Source organism: Myripristis murdjan, chromosome 4, assembly GCF_902150065.1.
Source record: "Myripristis murdjan chromosome 4, fMyrMur1.1, whole genome shotgun sequence".
In the NCBI taxonomy this organism is placed as follows: Eukaryota; Metazoa; Chordata; class Actinopteri; order Holocentriformes; family Holocentridae; genus Myripristis; species Myripristis murdjan.
In genome coordinates, this window is record NC_043983.1 from 12,686,415 (window position 1) to 12,708,523 (window position 22,109).

Below are 22,109 nucleotides of genomic sequence, written 5' to 3' on the forward strand. Positions count from 1 at the left end.
GACCATTGATTTTGTTCTACCTTAAAGATACAGGTTTACTACCACTGACAATTTCTCAGATATATCTCTCTCTCTATGCAAATGGAACCATATGTCTTAGTGTGGTGAGACGCAGGCAGTCCATCATGGCACAGCCTTGTGCTGTGTACCTTTTTATAAGTTGTCTCGCCTGATGCATCCACCCCTCTGTGGCCAATCTTCTTACCCTGACCAGGCAGGCCTGATGATGAGGGCATCTGAAAGAGTCAGAAACAGTGAATTTGGTTTCTAAAAAAGACCTTTATTGTAACATTCTGTGGAACTAAAACATTTCCTGCTGAAAAACAAACACACTCTAAAGCATAAAGAGTAAAACAAAACAATCTAAAAGAAAGGCTACTTATATACTTAAAATGTCAGTGCCTCATATCACCCTTGTGCAGCAATAAACACAGCTGCATTTTTCACCGGCTTGTAATAGCCAGAGCCTCAGCCTGCAGATGAAGCCCCCTAAAACCTTGCCTACTGCCTCAACATCTTATTGTGACCTCTTAGTGGCAGTGGTGTCACCAGCATACACCAATAAGGACACCATCTCTCCCTTCACCGCCCCAGGCATGCTGTGACCCTGCAGCCTAATGCTCAGAGCACACAGCAGAGAAAGAACGAGAGACTGGCATTTACAGGGACAGGAGGTTTTGCACCTGTTCATAAATAAATATTTAAATATGAATAAATATTTAAAGATAAAAAGATTGTGGAGGAACACTGTATCAAAGCAGTGTGATCTCTACCTTTGATCTTATGTACTGAATTTCACTGATGAGTAGACTGAGTGCACATTTTGGAAAATGGCAGTATTTTTGGTAATCTGCCCTTTTACAAGCTGAACTTCACCCCCTTTGCTCAGACAAATTACTAAAAGTGTGCATAGGGTTTTTTTTTTTCTTTTATAAAATGTTTAAAAGGTGAGGCTGTTTTAAGTAATGTCTGTTAGGAACATACGAATCAAGAGTCAAGACTTCTATTACACTGCACAAAGATTTCACAATTTGGGAAGTTTTCATCTCCTTTTTGCTGCTTTTTTTTAAGTATCTCTTAATCTCCATTCTAGCTGTGGTGGCTTTAGTTTCTGAACCTTTGATCTCTATGAGCTAAGCAATTAAAACTTAGAGACAAATGTTAGAGTAAATGTTACAAAATATATAGTTTTTGGGTGAAGCATTCCTTTAAATGTGTAGTAGTGTTTCACCAGTTGGATGACGCTCCTCACACCACATCAGAACAGAGATAATATCAAGAAAGATGTCAATCACTGATAAGAATAGTCAACTTTTAAAGACTTTGATGTGTAAAAGGTCTATAAAAGGTGCTGGTACTATAATGTAATATCATTTGACCAGGGTCCTCAAATTAAGTGTTTTGGGAGGAGAGGTACTATTAGATTGTAGGAGTGTTCAATAAACATGTGGCCAAATTAGGGACAGCATTCAGAAGATGGTTGAAGTGTAGGATCAAAGACGAAGTGAGGAGAGTGGATCATCACAGGGACAGACGCCTGCTTACCTCTGTGATGAAGGCCTTCTTAGCAGCAGCATCTGAGAGAGACAGAGAGAGAGTGAGAGATAGAGACAGAGAGAGAGAGAGAGAGACAGAGAGACAGAGAAAGGGAGAGAGACATTACTCTGTTAGTAGCTCTCAGAGAGAAAGGCCCCGTTACTCACCATCATTAGTGTTGCCTGGAACACAAACGAATCCCAAAGGGTAGGCACAGCAGTCATTATGCAATAACAGTGTCAAACACATCTGCAGGCCTGCCAGCCAGCGGGGCTGCAGGAGAGACAAACATCAGCTGCAAGAGCACCAACTCTTATTTATGGCTCTGTGAATTATGTGTATTATTTCAATACATTTTTAATTCAAGATTTTATTTAAGTTCCTGGACACACTGAGATTTAGACCCATTTTTTCAGTGGGGAACTTGCCAAGAAAGCAGCATCAGACAATACTGCAAAGCCATCAAAAAGGTAGTAGTCCAATAGTTGACTATTACAGCAGGGTCAAGGGCTAAACCAATATTAACCTTGACTGAATAAAGCACAGACAGCTGCTCACTGAGTCAGCCTCATTCAATATCCATCTAAATTTACCAAGAAGACCAGCTCTGTTTTAAATTAATTTTGCTGTGAGTTCCTTAAAAAGGGAAAAGATAACATGGGATCACCTTCTACTGTCTGCAGGCTGTCTTCTTCAAGGCTTATATTATCACACTGAAATTTGAACAAAATGTGAAAACAAATCTTGGAGATTTGTCTTTTGGAAGCTATGTGATTATGACCATAACTCTACCAATAATACAGTAAAACAATCAACACTGCTTTCACTAGCAGGGCCTAAAACAGATCCATAATTATAGCTGTATAAAATAGCATAACAATGGAGAGAAGGGTGGGATGGAGAGAAGAAAAGAAAGACAAAAGGTTATAAAAGAGAAAGATGAAAAGAGCAAAAGAGCAAGAGAGAGGGAGGAAGACTAAGAGAGGGGATGAGAGAAGGGTTCAGGCAGCATGACAATGCGAAGCTGATTAATTCCTTCCCTGAGCATCATCATGTACATCGCACTCAACCTCCCAGATGGTGGATTTTATTGCAGAAACTACAGAAATGTTAACAGCCGAAACAATACAGTCTAAGTGTTGTGAACACACAAATAAATGAGTAAACACAATCAGGCACAAAATAAAAATTCTGGTAAATTCTCAGACATTTTGAGTAGCAAGTTTTATTGATGTGCCTGCTTCCAATTTTTCTGTTGCTTGTAGTTACCTGGCAGAGTAGCCTTGTTAAAGACAACCTCTCAATACTGGAAGGTCACACTTCCATGTCTTACATCTTTCGATGCCACGTTTCTGTCAAAGGGTCCCTGAGCAAGAACCCGTGGGGTAGAGTACAATTTACCTTTTTCTGACCTCCTGCGACATTTTGACAGCTACATTAAAATCAGTCAGTCACAACGGGCAAAACAGGCCGACAGGGGGATGATACATGACTTTTGATATTAGAGTTAAATGCCATTTTGAATAAATGAGCTCTAACCTCAGTACAAAATGATTCAGCCTATCCTTAAGCAGCTGAGACACAAAAGCCTAACCTCTATGTCAATGTCATTTTGGAGTGGGATGGCGTCTTCACAGCATGCTGTCTCAGTCTGCATTTTCTCCTTGAAGCTGCAATGATAGCCAGCCTCTCTCTCTCTCTCTCTCTCTCTCTCTCACTCTCTCTCTCTCACTATTTCTTTGAGCCTGTCTGCCTGCCTGCCTCTCGTGGAGACCCATGTGACTGAGCCAGAGAATAGCCTGTATGCCACCCCTCCTCCAGCTCCTTCTCTCTATCTCTCTCCCTCTGTCACACACAGATTCGCAGCGAGATGAGCAAGCCAGAACGTGCCAATGCAATCCCGGCAACACTGACTGCAGCCTGGAACATTAGGCCAAAAAAAAAAAAAAAACACAGTAAAGGGAATGTGGGAAATGCTGAAAATTAAAGAGGAAGCTCTCCTGCTTTTTACTATGCCTTATTATTATTGTTTATGTGTGTGTGTGTGTGTGTGTGTATTTGTGTGTTGGAGTGTGTGAGTGCATGTCATTGGCTGGCTAAGTGTGATTCATGTACAGCCCCTATACCATTTCCTCATGCTTTTTACCCCTGCATGTGCATGCATGTATGTGTGTGTAAGAGGGTGTGTGTGTTTGTGCGTGCTACCAGCGGTGGAGATGTTTCCCTCCAGTATCTCACTGCAGCCACATCCCCTCCTTTTTGCATGCCTGCACCTGTTAAGACTGTGTGTGTATGTGTGTGTGTGTATGTGTGTGTGTGTGTGAGTGTGTGACTGATAGCTCAGACTACAGGTTTCTAAGCTTTGTATGTGCAGTAAATGAGTGTATATATATATATATATGTACATAAGCATGTGTGTGTGGTCATGTGCTCAGCTTGGCTCAGAGCAAGCAGCCACCATAACGGTTTAAGCAGCAGTAGTCCCTTTATGGATTCATACAGCTGGATTCAGTAGCTGCCTTTTATCATGTATTCATTTAGAACAGAGCTCTAAGACTAGAGTCTTCTCTACTTCCTATACTACTGCCACTAATAATAAATGCTTCATTATAGCTGGGCAATATATCATATAATACCAATATTTTGGTATGAGACTAGATATCATCAGGGATTTTGGTTGTTGGAATAGACTTTTTCAAGCTGCAACAATAATAAACTTTGTGAAAATCAGGACTGTGTAAACAAAAATGTGGAATAGGCACTTATCGGTGAGTCAGTCTGATGATGTGGACCATGCAGAGCCAGGCATCATATTATCAAAAATTGTATTCCATGTTTTTGTTGGTTGAGTCTGACAGGTCTGCATCTCAGTAAAGTGATTTATTATTTTGTTGATGCTGCAAAAAATGAATTTTTGCCTTTAACTGATAATCATATTCACATTACTTATTACTGATTGCACATTACTGATTACTAATAGTCATTGCTAGGCCTATTTGTTCAATTATTCAATCATTATTTCTGGTAAACATCTTATGGCAGTGCAAATAATGATCCTCAAAATATTGTCATATGAACAATATCAAGGTATTCCGTCTAACATATTGTCATATTTGCGTTAATATCACGCAGATTTAACCTTCATCACCATCACATTGTTAGCATTTTTCCCAACATTTCCAACACCTCTGCTGCTGTCGGTGTTGTCAATGAAGAGCAGTGAAAACTGCTTATCCTTGGGTTAGGTTCCCCATTTGACCTTTATATAGAACAAGCCCTCTCAAGAAAAACATAAGCACTACTCAGACATTTCATGCACACAAGAGGTCTTAGGCATGTCTGAGATGATTCTGATCATTAATCAAAAATGGGGGGAAAAAATGAGAAGATGTTAAATGCTTACAAATTTTCGGTCGAACAACATTTAAGAGGCTGTTCAGTCCCTGCAGTAACAACCGCTGTGAGGTAGGGATTATGCTTTTTGCATCCTGAAATGTCTGTAAGCCATGTTGAATCTCTGTAATATTTTAACCTTGAACGCAAATATAATTTAACTCAGTGGTTTCGAACAGTGGATTCAAGAGGAGCTTTCTCCTAATGGAGCTACATGATATTTTTGTTAGCTGTCTTTCCTTTCTACTGCATTCAATCACAGCTGCGCTGAGAGGCTGGACCCTTCTCTGCTACTTCCATTATCCCCCATACACAACAGCATGAGTAAGGAAACCCAGAAAGCAATTCCAATACTGTGAAAAAACTGAAATATAGCAGTATGGCAATGGCTCTGGCAAGAGAGGTGTGAAGGATCGGGCAAATGTCCGAGCCTCCAAGGTACATTTACGCTCTAGGGATTTAACTGATGTTCATTTCCCTGGTGACTTACAAGTACATCAAAACAACCATTAGTGAGAGCAAACATCAGAACCACAGCACCCAGACAATATTCTTATGACCCTACAGTGATCATGCAAGAGAAAATTGCTGGTAAGAGCTCAGGAGAGAGATACAGAGTATTTTCTTTGATGAGAGAAAATTACAGCTAGAGGAGGAAGATAGGAGACATGATGTTCTTGTTGAAGGCATGAGCTTAAGTTTTAAGACACAAGATGTACAGTGGCCGATTTTTACATATTTTGATGGAAGTGAACGAAGTTGCATTAATGGTCTGACCCAACACTTAAATGCAAACTGAATACCGGTAAAAATCTAAGAGTGAGATTATCTGAACTCCACAGTAGCATTCTGTTCCAAAATTGCATCTATTGTGAATCATTTTTTTCAGTCTCCTAATCTAAAGGAAGCAGAGTTATTATTTGTCCATCACGTTACCCAGTATAATTTTTTTAAATCCCAAAATATTCTCAAAATTAGGCTACAGTCTTTTTGCCAGAGAGTGTCACTTTGTTGTGGTGGTATTTCCTTACTCACTATTTTAGAGGGCTTCAAGTGATCTCGCTTTGTGCCAAAATGAAACAAAACCCAAACAAAAACCAAAACAACATGATGACTGTTTCCTGTAACAACTGTTGTGTGAAAACCATCTTCATGAGTATCAGAGCTCAGAGTCTGGGGTGATGACCTGGTATCAGTTTTAATTTCACCCACATTACCTTTAAAAGATATTAAAGTCATTCCATCCATGGCAATAAGAGCCTGTGGAATGAAGCCACGAGAAAGTATAGGTCAGACTTTGACCCTATCAGTAGAGCCCAATCCCCTGACTACCACTGCCCTGCAGTTTATTTCATCCTGGAGAGCTGTTAAAGGGATGGAAGAACAAACAGACCCATCCACATAAATAGACCTAGCCGAGACTGTTGCCTGGCCAAGCTGTTATGTGTTGGTTTAATAGCCTTCTCTTGCAGCCCTTGCAAGAGTGGTCCATTACCAGTGGATGGTGTCATGAGGGGCAAGGAGAATGACAAGGGAATTCAGAGGGATTTTGGACTTTGCTTGCCACCTAACTCATCTCTTTTGATATGGTAGCTATCTCTGTCCTCACCTCCCTCACTTGCCCTCCTTCTATTCTATTCTTGTCTTTAGATTAATGTGGCCCCTGTATTTCATCTGATCTTCTCGGCTTGTGCATCTCTACATCTTGCCCAGTGAGGGTCATTCAGAGCCTCCATGTCAAGGATACTTTTGAAATAAGAGAATTTGTATAAAATGATGGCGGTGAATGAAGACAATGGCCTAATACAACTCTACACTGTCTGTAAATCAGAATGAAAATTTCTGTTAACATCATTTACTATGGATTTTGTAAGAGCAATCCAAATATAACAAAGTAATCAGATAATAGACGGATTTACATGGAGTATAATATTCCGTTATGAATTGGAATGAAAGTCAAGTCAGACACAGAGCCCAATGTCACCTCATGTCACCTCAAAATGAATAGACATTGTATTCATTTCCACAGCAAATACATTTCATTTATTATGAAAGAGGTACTGTATATAAACCTTGAATTATCTGTTCAACTGGCACAAAATTAAGGGAATACTATCAGCAAATGCCACTTCGAGGAAAATGTTGGCTATAAATAGGAAAATATAAGATTTTCTCAACTTCTTACTGGAAACAGTAAGAGCTGCAGAATGCCTCAATGGTCCCTATACTTTGAACATGAATCTGCTGTTAAATGAAAATAAAATGACATACACAACTTATGTCCACTTTGGTATGTTAAATTAGGGAATAATTCAACTGTGCATGTCAAAAATCTTATTTAGGCTACATGTTTGAAGCACACATAACTTTATTAAATCATATTAGCATTCAAGTCCATTTTTCATTTGGAATTTTCAAACAAGGATATGATTTGGAATTAAATAAAAACATAAACATAATATATATTCTGAAACACTAATAACATTACTGAGTTGGAGTCAGACAGTGGATTACTTTCCTAGATGCAGTTTTAACAAGGTGACTGGCAATGTGTCACTGATATCGCAGTGAACATACATGTACATTCTCAACAGTGCCTATAGCCTGCAGTCATCCTTTTAGCATCCATTTTCTTCCTCCCTCACTGCCTTTAGGTGTGTCAAAGTCACTGTCAAAGTGTTTTCACACTGCAGAGAATTTGAACTCTCAACACTGCTGAAGACTTAACCCGATACAATTCACTGCCTGTCTGCAGATATGGATTAAAAGTGCACAAACCAAACAAAGCCATATATAAGGAGACACACAAAGGTATGCACGAAGAAGGACTTAGACAGACACTATTCATGTTAAGACTTGCCTCAGGATTTGCATAACAGTACTTTTTCCTCCTGAACTCCTGCCCTGTCCCCTTACCAGATATTATGAGCTTCAATCAGTATGGAAACCTAATATACCGATGGACTACTGCCATAACTCAGGTCTGGAAATTTCCCCTTTCAAGGAGGGTTTTATTGGCCATGATTAACAATTTTAGTGAAGAATTTCATCAAAACCCTTAACAGAGCTGTGACATTGGTATATTTACTGTTGAAGGACAGCTCTTAAAGGAATATTCAAAGCACTGTTTAAACACAAATATGCCCAATTTACCTTGCGGTTGTGGTGCTGTGAGATGCATGCGAGAATTATTAAATTCTGTAGAAGTAGAATCGAAGAGACTACTACTAAATGGTTAGATTTTTGGCAGTCAGTGTATATGATTGCATCTACCTGAGCCTGCAAAGCTATCATGGTAAAAACTTCCTTTAATCCATAACCCTTCAACTAATGTTGATTCCCTACGCTGGTTATATGGCATCCTTATTTTTTCATTGTAATCATGTCTGCACTGGCCCTCCTCATTTGTATTCCCCCTGTGATCCCAATCAGATGCTATGCAGCCAACTGACTGCACACACAGATTTACACACAAACACACACACACACGCACGCACGCACGCACGCACGCACGCACGCACGCACGCACACACACACACAATTTTTTCTCTCCCACTTCCCTTGTTTCCATGGTGCCCCAATTGAGGTCAACCGGCTTTTTTATGAGTTATACACGTGTGCCTGGAATCAACAGACACATGCTGCCTTCCACACATACTCTCACGCTGCTGTTAAATAGAGCATTAGCACAACAGCATCGCAACATACGGTGCAACACACACATAAATAGGCATATAAGCTGCACCCAGTAACTCCCATGTAAACATGCACACTTCAAAGCACACAAGAGCGCAGACACACCAACAAAAATTTACAAAAGCATGCAAATAATCCATAACAGAAAGACTGAAGAAACAAAGGCAAAGCACAAACAGCAGCAGCCCAGATGAAGATACTTATTGACAACACACTGACAAAAAACACTTCCAAACCAATTCATGTTCTAGTACGGGCTTACGGGACTGCAAACTGTACTAAAGTAAAAAGAGATGTGACTGCAAAAAGTAAATACACTTATTTGGATGTTGTGAGTATATCTACAGTGTTTCCAACCCAGAGTGTGCAGTTCAGTGATCAGTGTTTGCCCACATGTATGTGTGCTCATTCTCATATTTTTCCAGTCATTTCAATCTCTAACTTTAACACACAATATGTAATTTCTACTGCTAATGGTCTCTCAATCAAAACAATAACAAAAGACTGAATTTGATGATGTTGTGAAGTAGTGTGGGATCATGGGAACTGTTGTCTTCACTGTTAAACAACCACCACTGTTGATGAAAATCTACCTCATGACTCAAGCAGAAGAACAAAGAAATAGAGGCAAAATCATGTTCACGGACAAAGTCATGTATTTAAGATTTATTCACGTTATGTCATTTCATTCTAATGAAACAGCCGCAAGTAAAAATAGCTAACGTAATGTTGACCTGCTTGTCCCGTAATCCTCTTTGGTCCTTTGGTTCATCCGTATGTTTTGTGAGCTTTATGGGTACAGCTTCGGCGTGAGAACGCACTGCAAAAAGCAATGAATAATCATGGCCATCACAAGTGAGCAATACAACAGTAAACAGTAACAGTAAACAACACAGTGGCTATCCAGCTAACTCGCCGAGTATCATCTGGTGTTTCCCCTGTTTTCCTCACAAGCTATAACACACTAGAGAGGGTAAAGGGGATATGATGCCAGAGACAGACGACCAATTGAAACGCACCATTACCTCGACTGAAATTACAGATGTCTCTGGGTTTGATTATGCATGAATACAATATATATAACCTAAGTCTAGTTGATTTAGACATTTTAATGTGGAAATGTTACATATTATGCCTTTGAGCCATTAAGGCTAGCATCAGTCAACTTGCCACCATTAGCTGACAACTATACTCCCATGTCACTACTGAAGCCAGTATATCATGCAGCCAGTTACAATTGCTTCATCTCTTGCACTACTTCATAGGTGCAAAAAAATGTAGTTCACTGTCTTGTTTTGAATACTACATTAACAAACTACATTAACTCAATGCATTACAGCACCCAAACTGAATTTAACACAGATAAGTATGGGCTTCAGTTATGTCTAATAATCAACAACTCAATTAGTGTTCAATTAAAGCCACCATAATAAATATCGGATGAAAAACAGTCAATTGTGTTCTCCATGTGTGTGTCTGCCTCTTGATATACTGGTCTTTTGAGCAGCATATGTTGTGCTGTCTGACCCACACTGGATCAATACATGAACTCCCTTGAGATGGGCTAAGTAAGAGACAGTTTCTGAGATGATTGTGTGCTATCTTGGCAGAAGCTAAATAATGGTGCTCTAGCTATTGATCCAGTCTTAATTTCCTATGCCACAACAAAGCAGCTTTTGCTTTATGTGTCAAAGTGCTCCTGACCTGACCTGCGGTGGGAGGAAATCTATTAACTGCCAAATGTAAAAAGCAGTAAAAATCAATGACGCTCACTAGTCAATATCCAGGGAAGTTTTGTGAAATAAAATATAATCAGCTGCTATGTCTGTGTTTTTCTAAGTACACAAGGCTATGAGATTGTAATGAAAAATCTAACAAAGACACTGGGAAGGAATGAGTGTGAGAGTCTCTTGTTCTCTTACTGAGAACGCCGTCTAGAGAGAAGCTCAGACACACAGACCTGTAGCCTTAACTTGGGGTTACATGGTGAGGGTTTCCAAGGCTATGCTCATTTATGGTTAGCTTCAGTCTACTTCACTTGGGTCAGGTCAGCTATGCTAGAGTAGTGACTACTGTTTAGACTGAGGAAACGCAAACTGATCTTAAATCAATGCCATTGGGCCACTTCACCACTTCACCCCTGAGCCCTTAGTGTCAGTATCCTGCAGCCTGTGTGTTTTTCCATGACCACAGCAGTCAGTCAGTCAGTGTAGCCCTCACCTCCTCTGTCCTTGGCCATGGCCCAGGATGGAAAGTGGAGGCACTGGAGAGGCCTGACTGACTTCTTCTATTCATGTGTGTAAGTATGTGTGTTCACTCAATAACTCCCTTGGTTGACCAATTCTTCAGAACAGAGCTACTTGGACGGCGACACTTATAATTAAGGAGCCATCAACTTCCTAATGCTAAGCCATTCAAAGAGGCTTTAAAACATTCCTCGCAATTACGGGAATCTGGCAGAATAATATCCTTACAACTGCGCTTAAGCATGCAACCACACACAGACAGACACTCGAAAACAGACATACAGTGGCAGACAAACACAGACACACACACACTTTACACAAACTGTAATTCCAACTAGCCGCAGACTAAGCAGCACAGTTAAACTCGGCTCTGAATAAATTATCACGCCTTAAACTGGCATGGTTGTGTCGGCACACGTCCACATCCTTATCCCTAAAATACATTTCACTCAGCATTTTTCTGGTTTTTCTGTGAAGAGCAGTCTGGCCAACATGTCTGTGCAGCAGGGGAAAGATGCTCTGTGCCTTGCTGTCAGCACATACCATACACTTTGTATAGTACAGCTAGAGCCTGGAGGGAGCAGAGGCTAGAGAGCACAGCTTTTCACCATGCCAAGTCATGCATTATGATCAATAGCATCAGACAAACAAACATGCTTAATAAAAAGCTTCCTGCCCTCAGTTATTTCAGCTAGCTCAAAAAACATTCCTTTGAGACATGTTGCCTAGTGCTTGATGATGAGGTATTCACAACACAGTCTGCCAATGGTAGGCATACAACTGCTGCTGAATTAAGCTCATAAGCAGGGAGCCTTTATGAGAAATACATCTTTTAATAGGAACTTGGCGTATAGAGAAAAAGTTACTAGGTGTTTGTCACTGAGCATATGAACAAATGCTATAAAAACAATAGTGAAAAACATGTTATATGATCAGTGAGTGCACATCTTTGCCTTTGCAAACAAGCTCAAAGTGGCATGTTCACGAGTGAAACTGCAACAGCAGCAGTTGTGTAGGAAAATACCCTGTTATTTGTTCCTCATCAGTTTAACAGATAAAATCAGAGCAAGTGGCAGTCTGCTACTAAGCCGTAAAACAGCAACCACAGCATTCCAAAACAACCAAAACAGCTACGCTTGCTCCCATAATTCCATCTGGCCAGGCTTGGCCCTGGTTCACCCAGACACAATCTGGACTCCGAGTGCATCGGGTTCTGAGGTTTTGTGACTGTCATGCACCAAACAGAGGAGTTGCACACGGGCAGTCCAAATGTCAGCCTAGCCAAGTCACAGTCACGATTACTTTACTGTCCGTAATCCCAATCCCATTCTCTCCAGGCGACTAGACTAGCTGGCTGGATTAAACTCTTGACAAGCTGGCCCCACTGCAAGGACAGGTGGAAGTCAACACACCGTCTGTCTGTTTTTCTGGCTTGCTGGCTGACTGTAACTAAGTGGATTTCTTCTGCTGTCTTCATTAGGGACTACGAAAACATGCTTAAAACATTAAATTTGTAGCACAATCATTAAAACATTAAATTTGTAGCACAATTTGGAGACTCTTACTAGTCAGTGGAGAAATGTTTGTGGGAGTGTGGGAGAACAACATTGATAAAGTCTCCGACAATGATAGGTGTCTGCAAATTTTGTTTACATTTCACAGCATGGCACATGATCTGCTAATGTAAAAGAGATTTTTTTCAGGGATTCTGCATGTACTGTCCCTCTTCAATGTCTGCCACATGAGCAATAAAAATCAGCTCCATTTTTGTACACAGGTACACCAACAATGAGCACTGCCTGAAATGACAGGCCTGTCACTTTTCTGGCATTAGTCTAATTTGACTCATCTTGAGTCCTGCAGTTCAGGTAGCTGCCAGTCACAACAGGCTGCAACAGTTAGATCTTCATTTCGCACTGTGGAAAAGGACTAACGGAACAGGTGGGTATGAAAGTGTAAATTTTCCTTGGAGAGGCCAGAAAGCTAAGCAGGCTTTGAAATGGAAATTGAAGTAGAGGTGATCCAGAAAGCAGCGTCTTTATTAAAGCCCAGGTCTGTCGGGTCTGCTTGGCTCTGCCATGACCTGATGGAACGCTATGAACACGTCCTGGCGATGGGGTCGGGTGGTTACTTACACACACACACACACACACACACACACACACACACACACACACACACACACACGCATGCACGCACGCACGCACGCACACACACACACACACACACACACAGACACACACACCACAAACAGTCAATAAAGCTGCAACTCCTGACTTGTTTTCTACAACATTTAGACGTCTGTGTCCTTGAGGCAGTATGATGCCTACCCACACTGTGAGTCAACATGTGGACTGAGCTAATATTTGAAACTGTCAGAGCAATAGGTAGGGTGTACACAAATCAGGAGCAGGGTTGTACTAATAAATGTCTCTCCATTCAGGGTTTCAGTTGACATTCTCACCCACAAGCTGTCCGGCGGGAATTGTCTATTTATATACAACTGGATTTATATGTCAAAAGTGTGCACATGAGTGTGTGTGTGTGTGTGTGTGTGTGTGTGTGTGTGTGTGTGTGTGTGAGCAAGAGAGAGAGAGAGAGAGAGAGAAAGAGAGAGTGTATAGAGTATGTGTGTGCGCCCGTTCCTCCCTCAGGGAGGTCTTGCTGCTCCTGGAGAGACTGGCAGGGCAGAGTAGCAGCAACCTGTTCCTTGGGCAAAGCTAAAAACAGCTCAGTCCTCTGACCTAAAGGATAGAGAGACACATGGGCACACACAGGCATGCACATACTTTTATGCAATTCCTGTATGTTTTTCATTACTGAGCTCCCAGAGCTTACTGATCCTTGCTGATCCCCAAAATACAGTAAATGCTGTGAGCAGAGAGAACAAGGTCCTTTCACAGGGAGAAGAGGAGAGGATAAGACCATGGAAATAGGAAAAAAACGGCAAGGGCAAAGGGTCCCCAGTTTGCAATGATATGGATATGTCATGACTGAAGAGTATTACTGACAGTGTGGTTAAGCTATTGTCATATTTAATTCCACATCAAATGAAAACTGCCAAAGTTATTCCAATGTACAAAAACAGAGACAGACATGTATTTCCTCATCATAGCTTCTGAGCCTATGAACTGCATAATATACACAATATTTTGCTCCTCAAGCACAGTAATAATTCTAGTCTGAGCAAGCGAAGGGCATTAAGCTAGGGCTTCAGCCTACACCTTTTCAGTCACAAATTATCTATTGGGGGCTTTCTATTTTATGTTTTTGGAGAACATCTGTAAAGCTATTTATTTTGTGGTTTTGCTGTTGAAAGAGAGGAGAGGAAAAGAAAGGAAATGATGTGGAGCGGATAGCATGAACAACCATGGTGGTGACATGCCTGGCTCCTGAGGCCGCGTTGTTGCTGAGAGCAGCATCTTCTCCCGGTGGTGACTCAGTAGAAGGTAATCTGCTCTACCTACAGAGAGAAAACAGTTGCACAACCAGCCGATGTGTCACTGTCGCTCCACTTGAACTCATACTCATTCAATTCAACATACGCAGAATTGCTTTAACATCTTGGTTTAGTATTAACTGAGCTCAAACATGAGCTTAAAGTTGAAGTGCTGTGTTAGCTAGCCACAGAGTTGGACTCAACAGTCAGTAACTGCATTCAGAAGCATTTTACTGCACGACGACCATTCATAAGATTCACCTGTAATAGGCCTACAGTTTGTACTCTGCCATAATCCAAATGATCTGCTGTGCTGCATTTTCCTTGGAAGGCTCAGTGAACAGATAAAACATGAGGTATGCTAAGCCACACAACCACAACTCTGTCAACACAGACCTAGCTCGGCAGGTTGAAATCCAAACAGACGCCTCCCTGAACATGATTCATATAGCAAGTTCACAAACATGTTTTTGAAACAACTGTAACCCGGACTGAAGATGATCAGACGCCACTGATCCACGTGACAGCCTCAGGTATACGATTAGTCACCAGGTGTACTTCACCACAGGAGTGGACTATTGAAAGCTGCCTCCATTTCTAGTGAGGTTACATTGCTTGTGCCCTCAAAGAGAAATCATTTCCAGAGCTCAAACCAGATGAATGCCCACAGAAAAAAAACTGTGAGACAGCAGCCTTGGCCCATGGAAAGATACAATAACAGTAGCCTAAATGACATAGCTTTAACAGCTGATGATCTAGCTCATTCTGTATAGAAAATTAAGCCTGTTCTGCCCACATAATAGCACAAAGAAAACACAACAGCCTCTGTGAAGAGAGACTGGAAAGAAATGGAGAAAAGCATTTTCTTCTCTGCAATGTAATGCAAGCAAATATCATACACTGGTGGGGCTTGGGAGTCAAATATAGGATATTTCAGGCACAACATAACCTGACAAAATGAGAGAAATCTGCCCATAGATCAATAAAAGGAGAGAAATTAATATATGAACAGTATCTTTTCATAATCATGAGCATCCTTGAGCAGCAGCTTGCACTAAACCAAATACACCATGCTCTAGGCAACACAGTTCCTTAGAGAAGGGGATGATGGGGCTGTTATCAATGAAGTCTAGTCTGTTCTCTGAGTCTATTGTAAATTCAGCATCACACAAGATGGGTGTAGACCATTGCTTAGAGCAGGGTCAGAGAGTCTGACTGCGCCAACTAGGCCCACGCTGTTTAATGAATGAATTTTCTCGCTGCTCACATACATTAAACTTGCATAAACCCTCCAGCATCTCTCTACTCCATTTTGCAAGTCTGTGGATGCCATTCACCATGGAGGGCAGTCGCCTGTAGGACCGCAGCAAATAACTCACTGATTAACCATCTGAATTTAAAATTAGAGTAAGAAGCTCAAGTCTGTGCAGCTCTGCTTTTTATGAAAGCAGCTCTGACTATTCATGGACCCTTAAAGGCGTTTTGGAAGGACTGATGGAAGCACAAAGAACAACCACTTAAGACTGGATGGCTTCTAAAAATGTAAAACTTTGAATAGCTTTACCTACCATAAAACAACTGCTGAAAATGAATCATCACAAGTTGTAATGTTATGTGTTTTTTTGTTTTTTTTTTTGTTTATGACTGTATTCAGTGTCCCAGTGCTGAATATGAAGGAAAAATTGTCTCCACAGCAGGCATAGTAACTTTTTAAATTAGAAAACAGCAGAAGTCTTTGCCTTATTTGCCCCCTGAGGGAAAATGGCAAGGCAGTATGACACTGCAGTCATGAGAGCAAAAACTGAACTGGAGTCTTGGTGGCAGGCTGGCACCCCCCAAAGCAAGTGATAATGACCCATGCATGGCTACTCCATGGCCTTTTACAACTCTAAAGTCACAGAAACTAATATTAAATATCTTTGCGTATCACTTCTCTCTCTCTCTTCCCTTTAATTACAAGTCCTTTGCCTCATAGTGCTTTAAATCCTCACCTCCTCTCTCCCTCAATAATCCACCAAGGTAGCTCTATGCCAAACACAAGGGCAAACAGCAACAAACACAACATTCTTGCCTCACTGCACCATCTATTTAATTTAGCTACTGTACCCTACATCCCCTGCCTACAGCTAGGGGGAAATGACAATATCAGCAGTATATAGGAGAAACGTAACTGAACTATGTCATCATCAACGTCATCATAATATGACGCCGACAAACCTGGGAGGCGACCCAAAATTCTATCCAATCTCTGTGGATGACCCAAAGGGATACAAAGCAGCACCCTGTGCCAGCCCAAGTGACACACCAGCCAGAGAGAGACTGATAAGGAGAGACCACACAACAGTGCAAGAAAGAGTACAGAGGCAGCAGATGGATCAATGGTAAATTACGCAGTAGGCAGCCACCCTTTGTGCCTCCGTCAGCAGTTCTGACAGGCCTTGCCACGAGCGGAGAACAGAGGGAGAGAGATAAGGAATGAGGGATAGTAACGAATGAGTGGCTGAGCCAAGGGAATCACTTGCAATAAACCAGAGGGGGATGAGTTGTAGCTCACGAATAAAAACAAGAGAGGAGAGGAGAGGAGAAGAGAAGAGAGGAGAGGAGAGTAAAGGAAAGGAAAGGAAAGGAAAGGAAAGGAAAAGAGAGGAAAAGAGAGGAGAGGAGAGGAGAGGAGAGGAGAGGAGAGGAGAGGAGAAGAGAAGAGAGTAAAGGAAAGGAAAGGAAAGGAAAGGAAAGGAGAGGAGAGGAGAGGAGAGGAGAGGAGAGGAGAGGAGAGGAGAGGAGAGGAGAGGAGAGGAGAGGAGAGGAGAGGAGACCAGCCAGTAAAAGCTGATGGTGACAAATGGTGAACATAGCCTAGGTGTGAGGAGAAGATAAGTGAGATTAATTTTGTCAGGCTGACAGAAGACTGTCTACTGATCTTAAGGAGAAATTATGACTGCCTGAGAGTGAGAAGGTTTGAATGGAGCTACACATTCAGATGATTAACAGCCAGCTGTGACACCTACATAACGTTTTCTTCACAAATTCGGGACAGTTGAGCTGAATGGCCTAGTCACCAATTACAAATATGCAGGATCTGATGTCAGCTCTCTTTGGGTGAACACCTTATGTTGAAGGAAAATGATGGGATGCAAGGCACTGATAGTACACCTCCCACCTCCAGTAAGCAGTTAGAATGATGAGCTTATTTTGCTTTCCCTACATGGGCCACATATGAACATCAAACTAATGCAAATCCAAACATGCACATCTGGACTTGCCAAATCACAAACAAGTAGAGAAGAGATAGCAACTTGTATATGTGCCATGTATCGTGGTAAGAGTTGCCTAGCTAAAGGGACTGAAAGGAGAGAATCCAGTAAGCCATCTGCATGCACCTGAACTTAGTAGAAAGTAGACTTTCATGCTGCAGCCTGCAGTCTTTAAATGAATTTGCCTAACTTTGCCAGGGGAATGAGAGCCAGTGTGTGTTTCTGCATGGAAGCATAACTGTCATGGTCTGCCTGGGGATGAGACTGTCACAGACACAGAGACATAAAGTACCAAAAGTCAGACTCCCCTCTACACAAAGGCATCCAAGTAAATCTAAGTAAACGTGACTAACATAACCCTGTTATCAGGCAGTGATGGAGTTGGACATAACATAACATAACATAACATGCATAAACTAAAACAATGTAGAAAAGCATTAATATATACCATCAAAGATTCTAACATAAATTAGCTTGACATTACTTATTATCATAAAGACTTACAGGTGCCAGAGGGTGGGTAAACTTGATTCTGCAGGTTAAAAAGGGAATAATGCATAAGGGATACACTGCTCAGTGAAGAAGTCAGCAGGGCGCACAACTGCATTGATTCATCCCTCATTCATTATAAATACCGAACCACGATTGAATTGCTAATATTATGCGAATCAAACACATGAAACATTGATGAGTAAAGTCAAATGAGCAAGGATAGGTGCACGCTGGAGCCTATATTTTATTTATTCTGTTGACAGTGTTTATCTGACAGACAGACCTTTGGGATCATTTATTTATTGAATAAAGGAGAAAGTTGGGTCTGTATCTTTGGAGGTGGAATAGGCCCATCAATCAACAAATAAGATCATGCTGTAAGTAAACATCCTTGAACACATCACATTTTGCAAGTCTGTGCATGTCTAAGCACTAAAAATACTGTACAAATTGGTGAATGCTTATTGTTTCAAAACAGACAAATTGAAAGCATTCGGTGAAGTAGAGATGTACTCAATAGTCCATCTGTTTATCTACACTGCACGTGCTAGGCTTTTCCCCAGTAAGACCTATATGTTCCATCGCATGTGAAGGTGTAATGAGCAGACGCACACTTGTGAAATTACCCTCAGTGCATGTGACACATTGCAAGCAAGCTGGGTAAGAGGAAAGGCCACAGCTTCCAAAGGCACTTTCATTTTCACCGTTCAACACAGCTGAGCCAAACTAACATTCATATTCCTCACTGGGCTGTCCTTTGATTCACGGGCCTGTTCTGTCTGGAGGTACTGGCTCTCCCTCTTGGCTCTATTGTCAGAGTCAGTGCTTTCCTCACCAGGGACATTACAAAATCTCCCAACCTGGACACATAATCCAAGGGACTGGTGAATACAGCATGACTGACAGGGGCACTCAAGAGCCCAACACAAGGGTTGACTACATGTACACAGACAAATACAAATGCTATTTCTTACTATCCCTTAAATTCTTCTCAGTGGACAGTATTTGCCTGCATGTTTTTCAACAAACAATGGCTGATAATGTGGGTGGTAAAAGAAAACAGCAGCCACAGCTAAAGCATTTGGCTGCTGTTTTGCCGATTTCCCACCCTGAATGAATTTCATACTGCTTGGCTCTCCCAGAGTAAATGCACTTGGGATCAGTCTACCATGTCGGCAGCAGATGAGAGGAGGGCTCCTACATCCCGCCATCCACTACTCATCTCTCATTACTGACAAACAGACACACAAATGTAGTTTAAGCCCCCTCTGGCACAAACACTTACAACACAGCAGTGACAGCGTAGTGAACATGTGATTATTAATGTTTGTTAATCTTGGTGAGGCTACTTCATTAACTAATTAAGAGCTAACTACCTGACCAGCAATAGGTCTGCTTTTAACCACTATAAGGTGGAATATCATCAGCTTCCTCTAGATTTTTTACATTGATTTACAGCTACCAATTCAAGTGCAGCATAGACTCTAGTGCCATTTCTCGTCATCAGATGCTGAATAGATCTCTTGTGGAGGGCTGTTAGTGGTTTGACAACCACTTGAGCCACCTATACTAAACTTGGAGCATAAATCCTCAGTGCCTCTTTTGGTATAGCATAGATGCTGCAGAGTATAGGTGCTGTATGCCCACGACCAAAGTCCCACTGCATCCTTTCAGCTACTCAGCTACCTGACGTTACCCCTCATCCCGAGGCAAGCCATTTAAAGCTAAAAGTATGAATTTTGGCCACCTGGCTAACCAGCTTTTCGTCTGCTCACTGTCTGCTTCTTTCAATGTGCCAAACTAGTTAAGTGTCACAGTTGTATTGCTCGTACGAACGCCGAGTGGTCGCCGTGCTGCTGACTGGCCACCACCTACCACACTAACGTTACCTGCCTGCTTCCACCATCTCTCCAGCTAGCTTGACGTTAAGTTAGCTAGCCTAGCTTACCAGTAGCTTGCTAGCAAAGATGAGTCGGGACTTTCTGGCCACGGTATCATCAAGAACACGGATGAAACTGGAGTACGAAACCTAAAATAAACACCACAGGTGAATCGACTTCATTAATAGATGTTAAATACCCATGTCTGCGGCGTCCATGCCATAGCTGACTCCAATGACAGTGTCCGCATCATCGGATGCTGTGGCCCCGGATAACGGACTCCCGTCCCTGGCCTCGGACAGCCCAACCGCTCCCTCGGCTGCTGCTTCCATTCAGACTCCCGGAGAAAAGGGCGAGTCCTCCGAATGAAAGACCCACAGCGACAGCGCGATCCCGACAGGAAAGGAGGGACGTGTTGTGATACGGAGTAAAAATCAAAACGGGAAATTTATGACAGCTATCCGCTGCGGTCCCTTCATCAGTGCGGTGGCTCTACACGACAGCAGTGCTGTACTGTCTCAGCTCCTCGCAGGTCGACGGCGCTGCACTTGCTGCTGCTGCCAGTAGGCAGCCTGGTTTTGTGCTGGACACTGTGGCTCCCCCTGACGGATGCGTAGGGAACTACAGACATTATTTGACTTGGCTGTTCTAAAATTAAAGATTCAGTTGTGTTTTTCTCTGTCGTTTAGACACAATCACAATATGTTTAACCTCATTCTCTACACGGTGCCTCAAAAGTCTACACCATTGACTATAACACTTTTGTGTTAACATAAACTGCCAATGCTAAAGCATATCTTACAAAACACTAAATGCAACTATCATTGTGTAGACACAATTCTCATTCAACTATGACATGCCAGTCAAAACAGGGCATTTTTTTCTCCATCAGTTATGTACATTTCCCACTTAGATTGACACAGTTGTTCATTGGGTAAATCATTGCATGCATAATACTGAGCAGCACTGAGCAAATGAGAGGACAGTGGTGAGGCCTGACTTTATGTGGTAATTTGGGACAATGTCAGTTTTCACCACTCCAGTCTTGCCAGGGAATGGTTTGCTGCCCACCAAACAAGGCTGATGGAGTTCCTACCATGTACCATTCCACAATCCAGGTGAGGAAATCTTCTCAGCACAGAGGTAGAAGTTGTATGACTGCCAGTCCCATAACTTGAGGCAAAGGATGCTGATTGTGAGGACATCACGGTTGAGGGTGCAGAGGGTGGCTGTGACATCCAAGGTTTTGCCATCTGTGTCTTGAAAGGCAAGACATCAGGTGTGATGTTGATGAAGTGTTGTGGCCTAACAGGAAGGAGACACTGGATTCCCAATAGACTGGTATATATTGTAATAAACTGTAAAACTGTAATAAACATGGTTGTTGTGGCAATGATCATAAGGTGCTATACATCTGGTGACAGTGTTACAGATTTTATCTATTGAAGCATGTGGTTAACACTTTAACTGAACAGATGCTTTTGCATGGGTGGCATAGTGTTATGAGAAATTGTTTTACTCTTTCAAATTGCACTTGGAGTTTTGAGAATGAAATTAGGGTTTGGTAAATGAATCTAAATGACTGGAAAAATGATGATGCAGTTAGGGTGGCTGTTTTCATTTGACATTCATACAATCATGTAATGCTTTTGATGAATCCACATTTATACAAAACATGTTTTCTTTTAACTGTGCTAAGACTATACTGTTGTTAGTATCTAACACAGAGCAGACAAAAAAAAAGAAAAAAAAAAAAAAAAAATCACTCCCACATTTGAGAGCCAATGATTGCACGTGACTTTTATACCTTAATATGCTTTGGTATACTTTCATCACACAATTACTGACATGGATGTTTTTCTGAGGAAAACACATCAGACATTAAGCACTGTCTTAGAAGTTAAAGTATGTGGATAATTTCTACTTACTGGAGTCAGTTTGGTTTAATTCTCAACTACTGCCAAAATCTGTTTTAACTGAGATGTCTGCCATTATAGATTTTCATTCTGTGCCAAGGTTCCTCTATGTGTATGAGAGACACACACTATTCCAGACAGTTTGCACTAGGTAGGTTGGAGGTTAATCCATGTCTGAACAGCTGTGCCTGACATCCACTGCTCAGCTGCACAGCCAATCTCTCCGATGTCCAACAGAGGGCAGTGTAGCATATTGC

General features: G+C 41.7%; 1 protein-coding gene across 5 annotated transcripts in view; it reads right to left on the reverse strand.

The window, feature by feature from the left end:
- Nucleotides 1–20,471, reverse strand: part of pip5k1ca (phosphatidylinositol-4-phosphate 5-kinase, type I, gamma a) — a 49,638-nt gene extending 29,167 nt beyond the window's left edge. For all 5 annotated transcript variants that reach the window (XM_030049275.1, XM_030049276.1, XM_030049274.1 and 2 more), the window contains exons 1-3: nucleotides 20,136–20,471; nucleotides 1,546–1,577; nucleotides 150–236 (exon numbers count right to left, since the gene is read on the reverse strand). In XM_030049275.1, coding sequence (XP_029905135.1) covers nucleotides 150–236; nucleotides 1,546–1,577; nucleotides 20,136–20,268 — 252 coding nt within the window. In that variant the 5' untranslated portion in view covers nucleotides 20,269–20,471. The remainder of the gene's footprint in view (nucleotides 1–149; nucleotides 237–1,545; nucleotides 1,578–20,135) is intronic.
- Nucleotides 20,472–22,109: the final 1,638 nt, after the last annotated feature.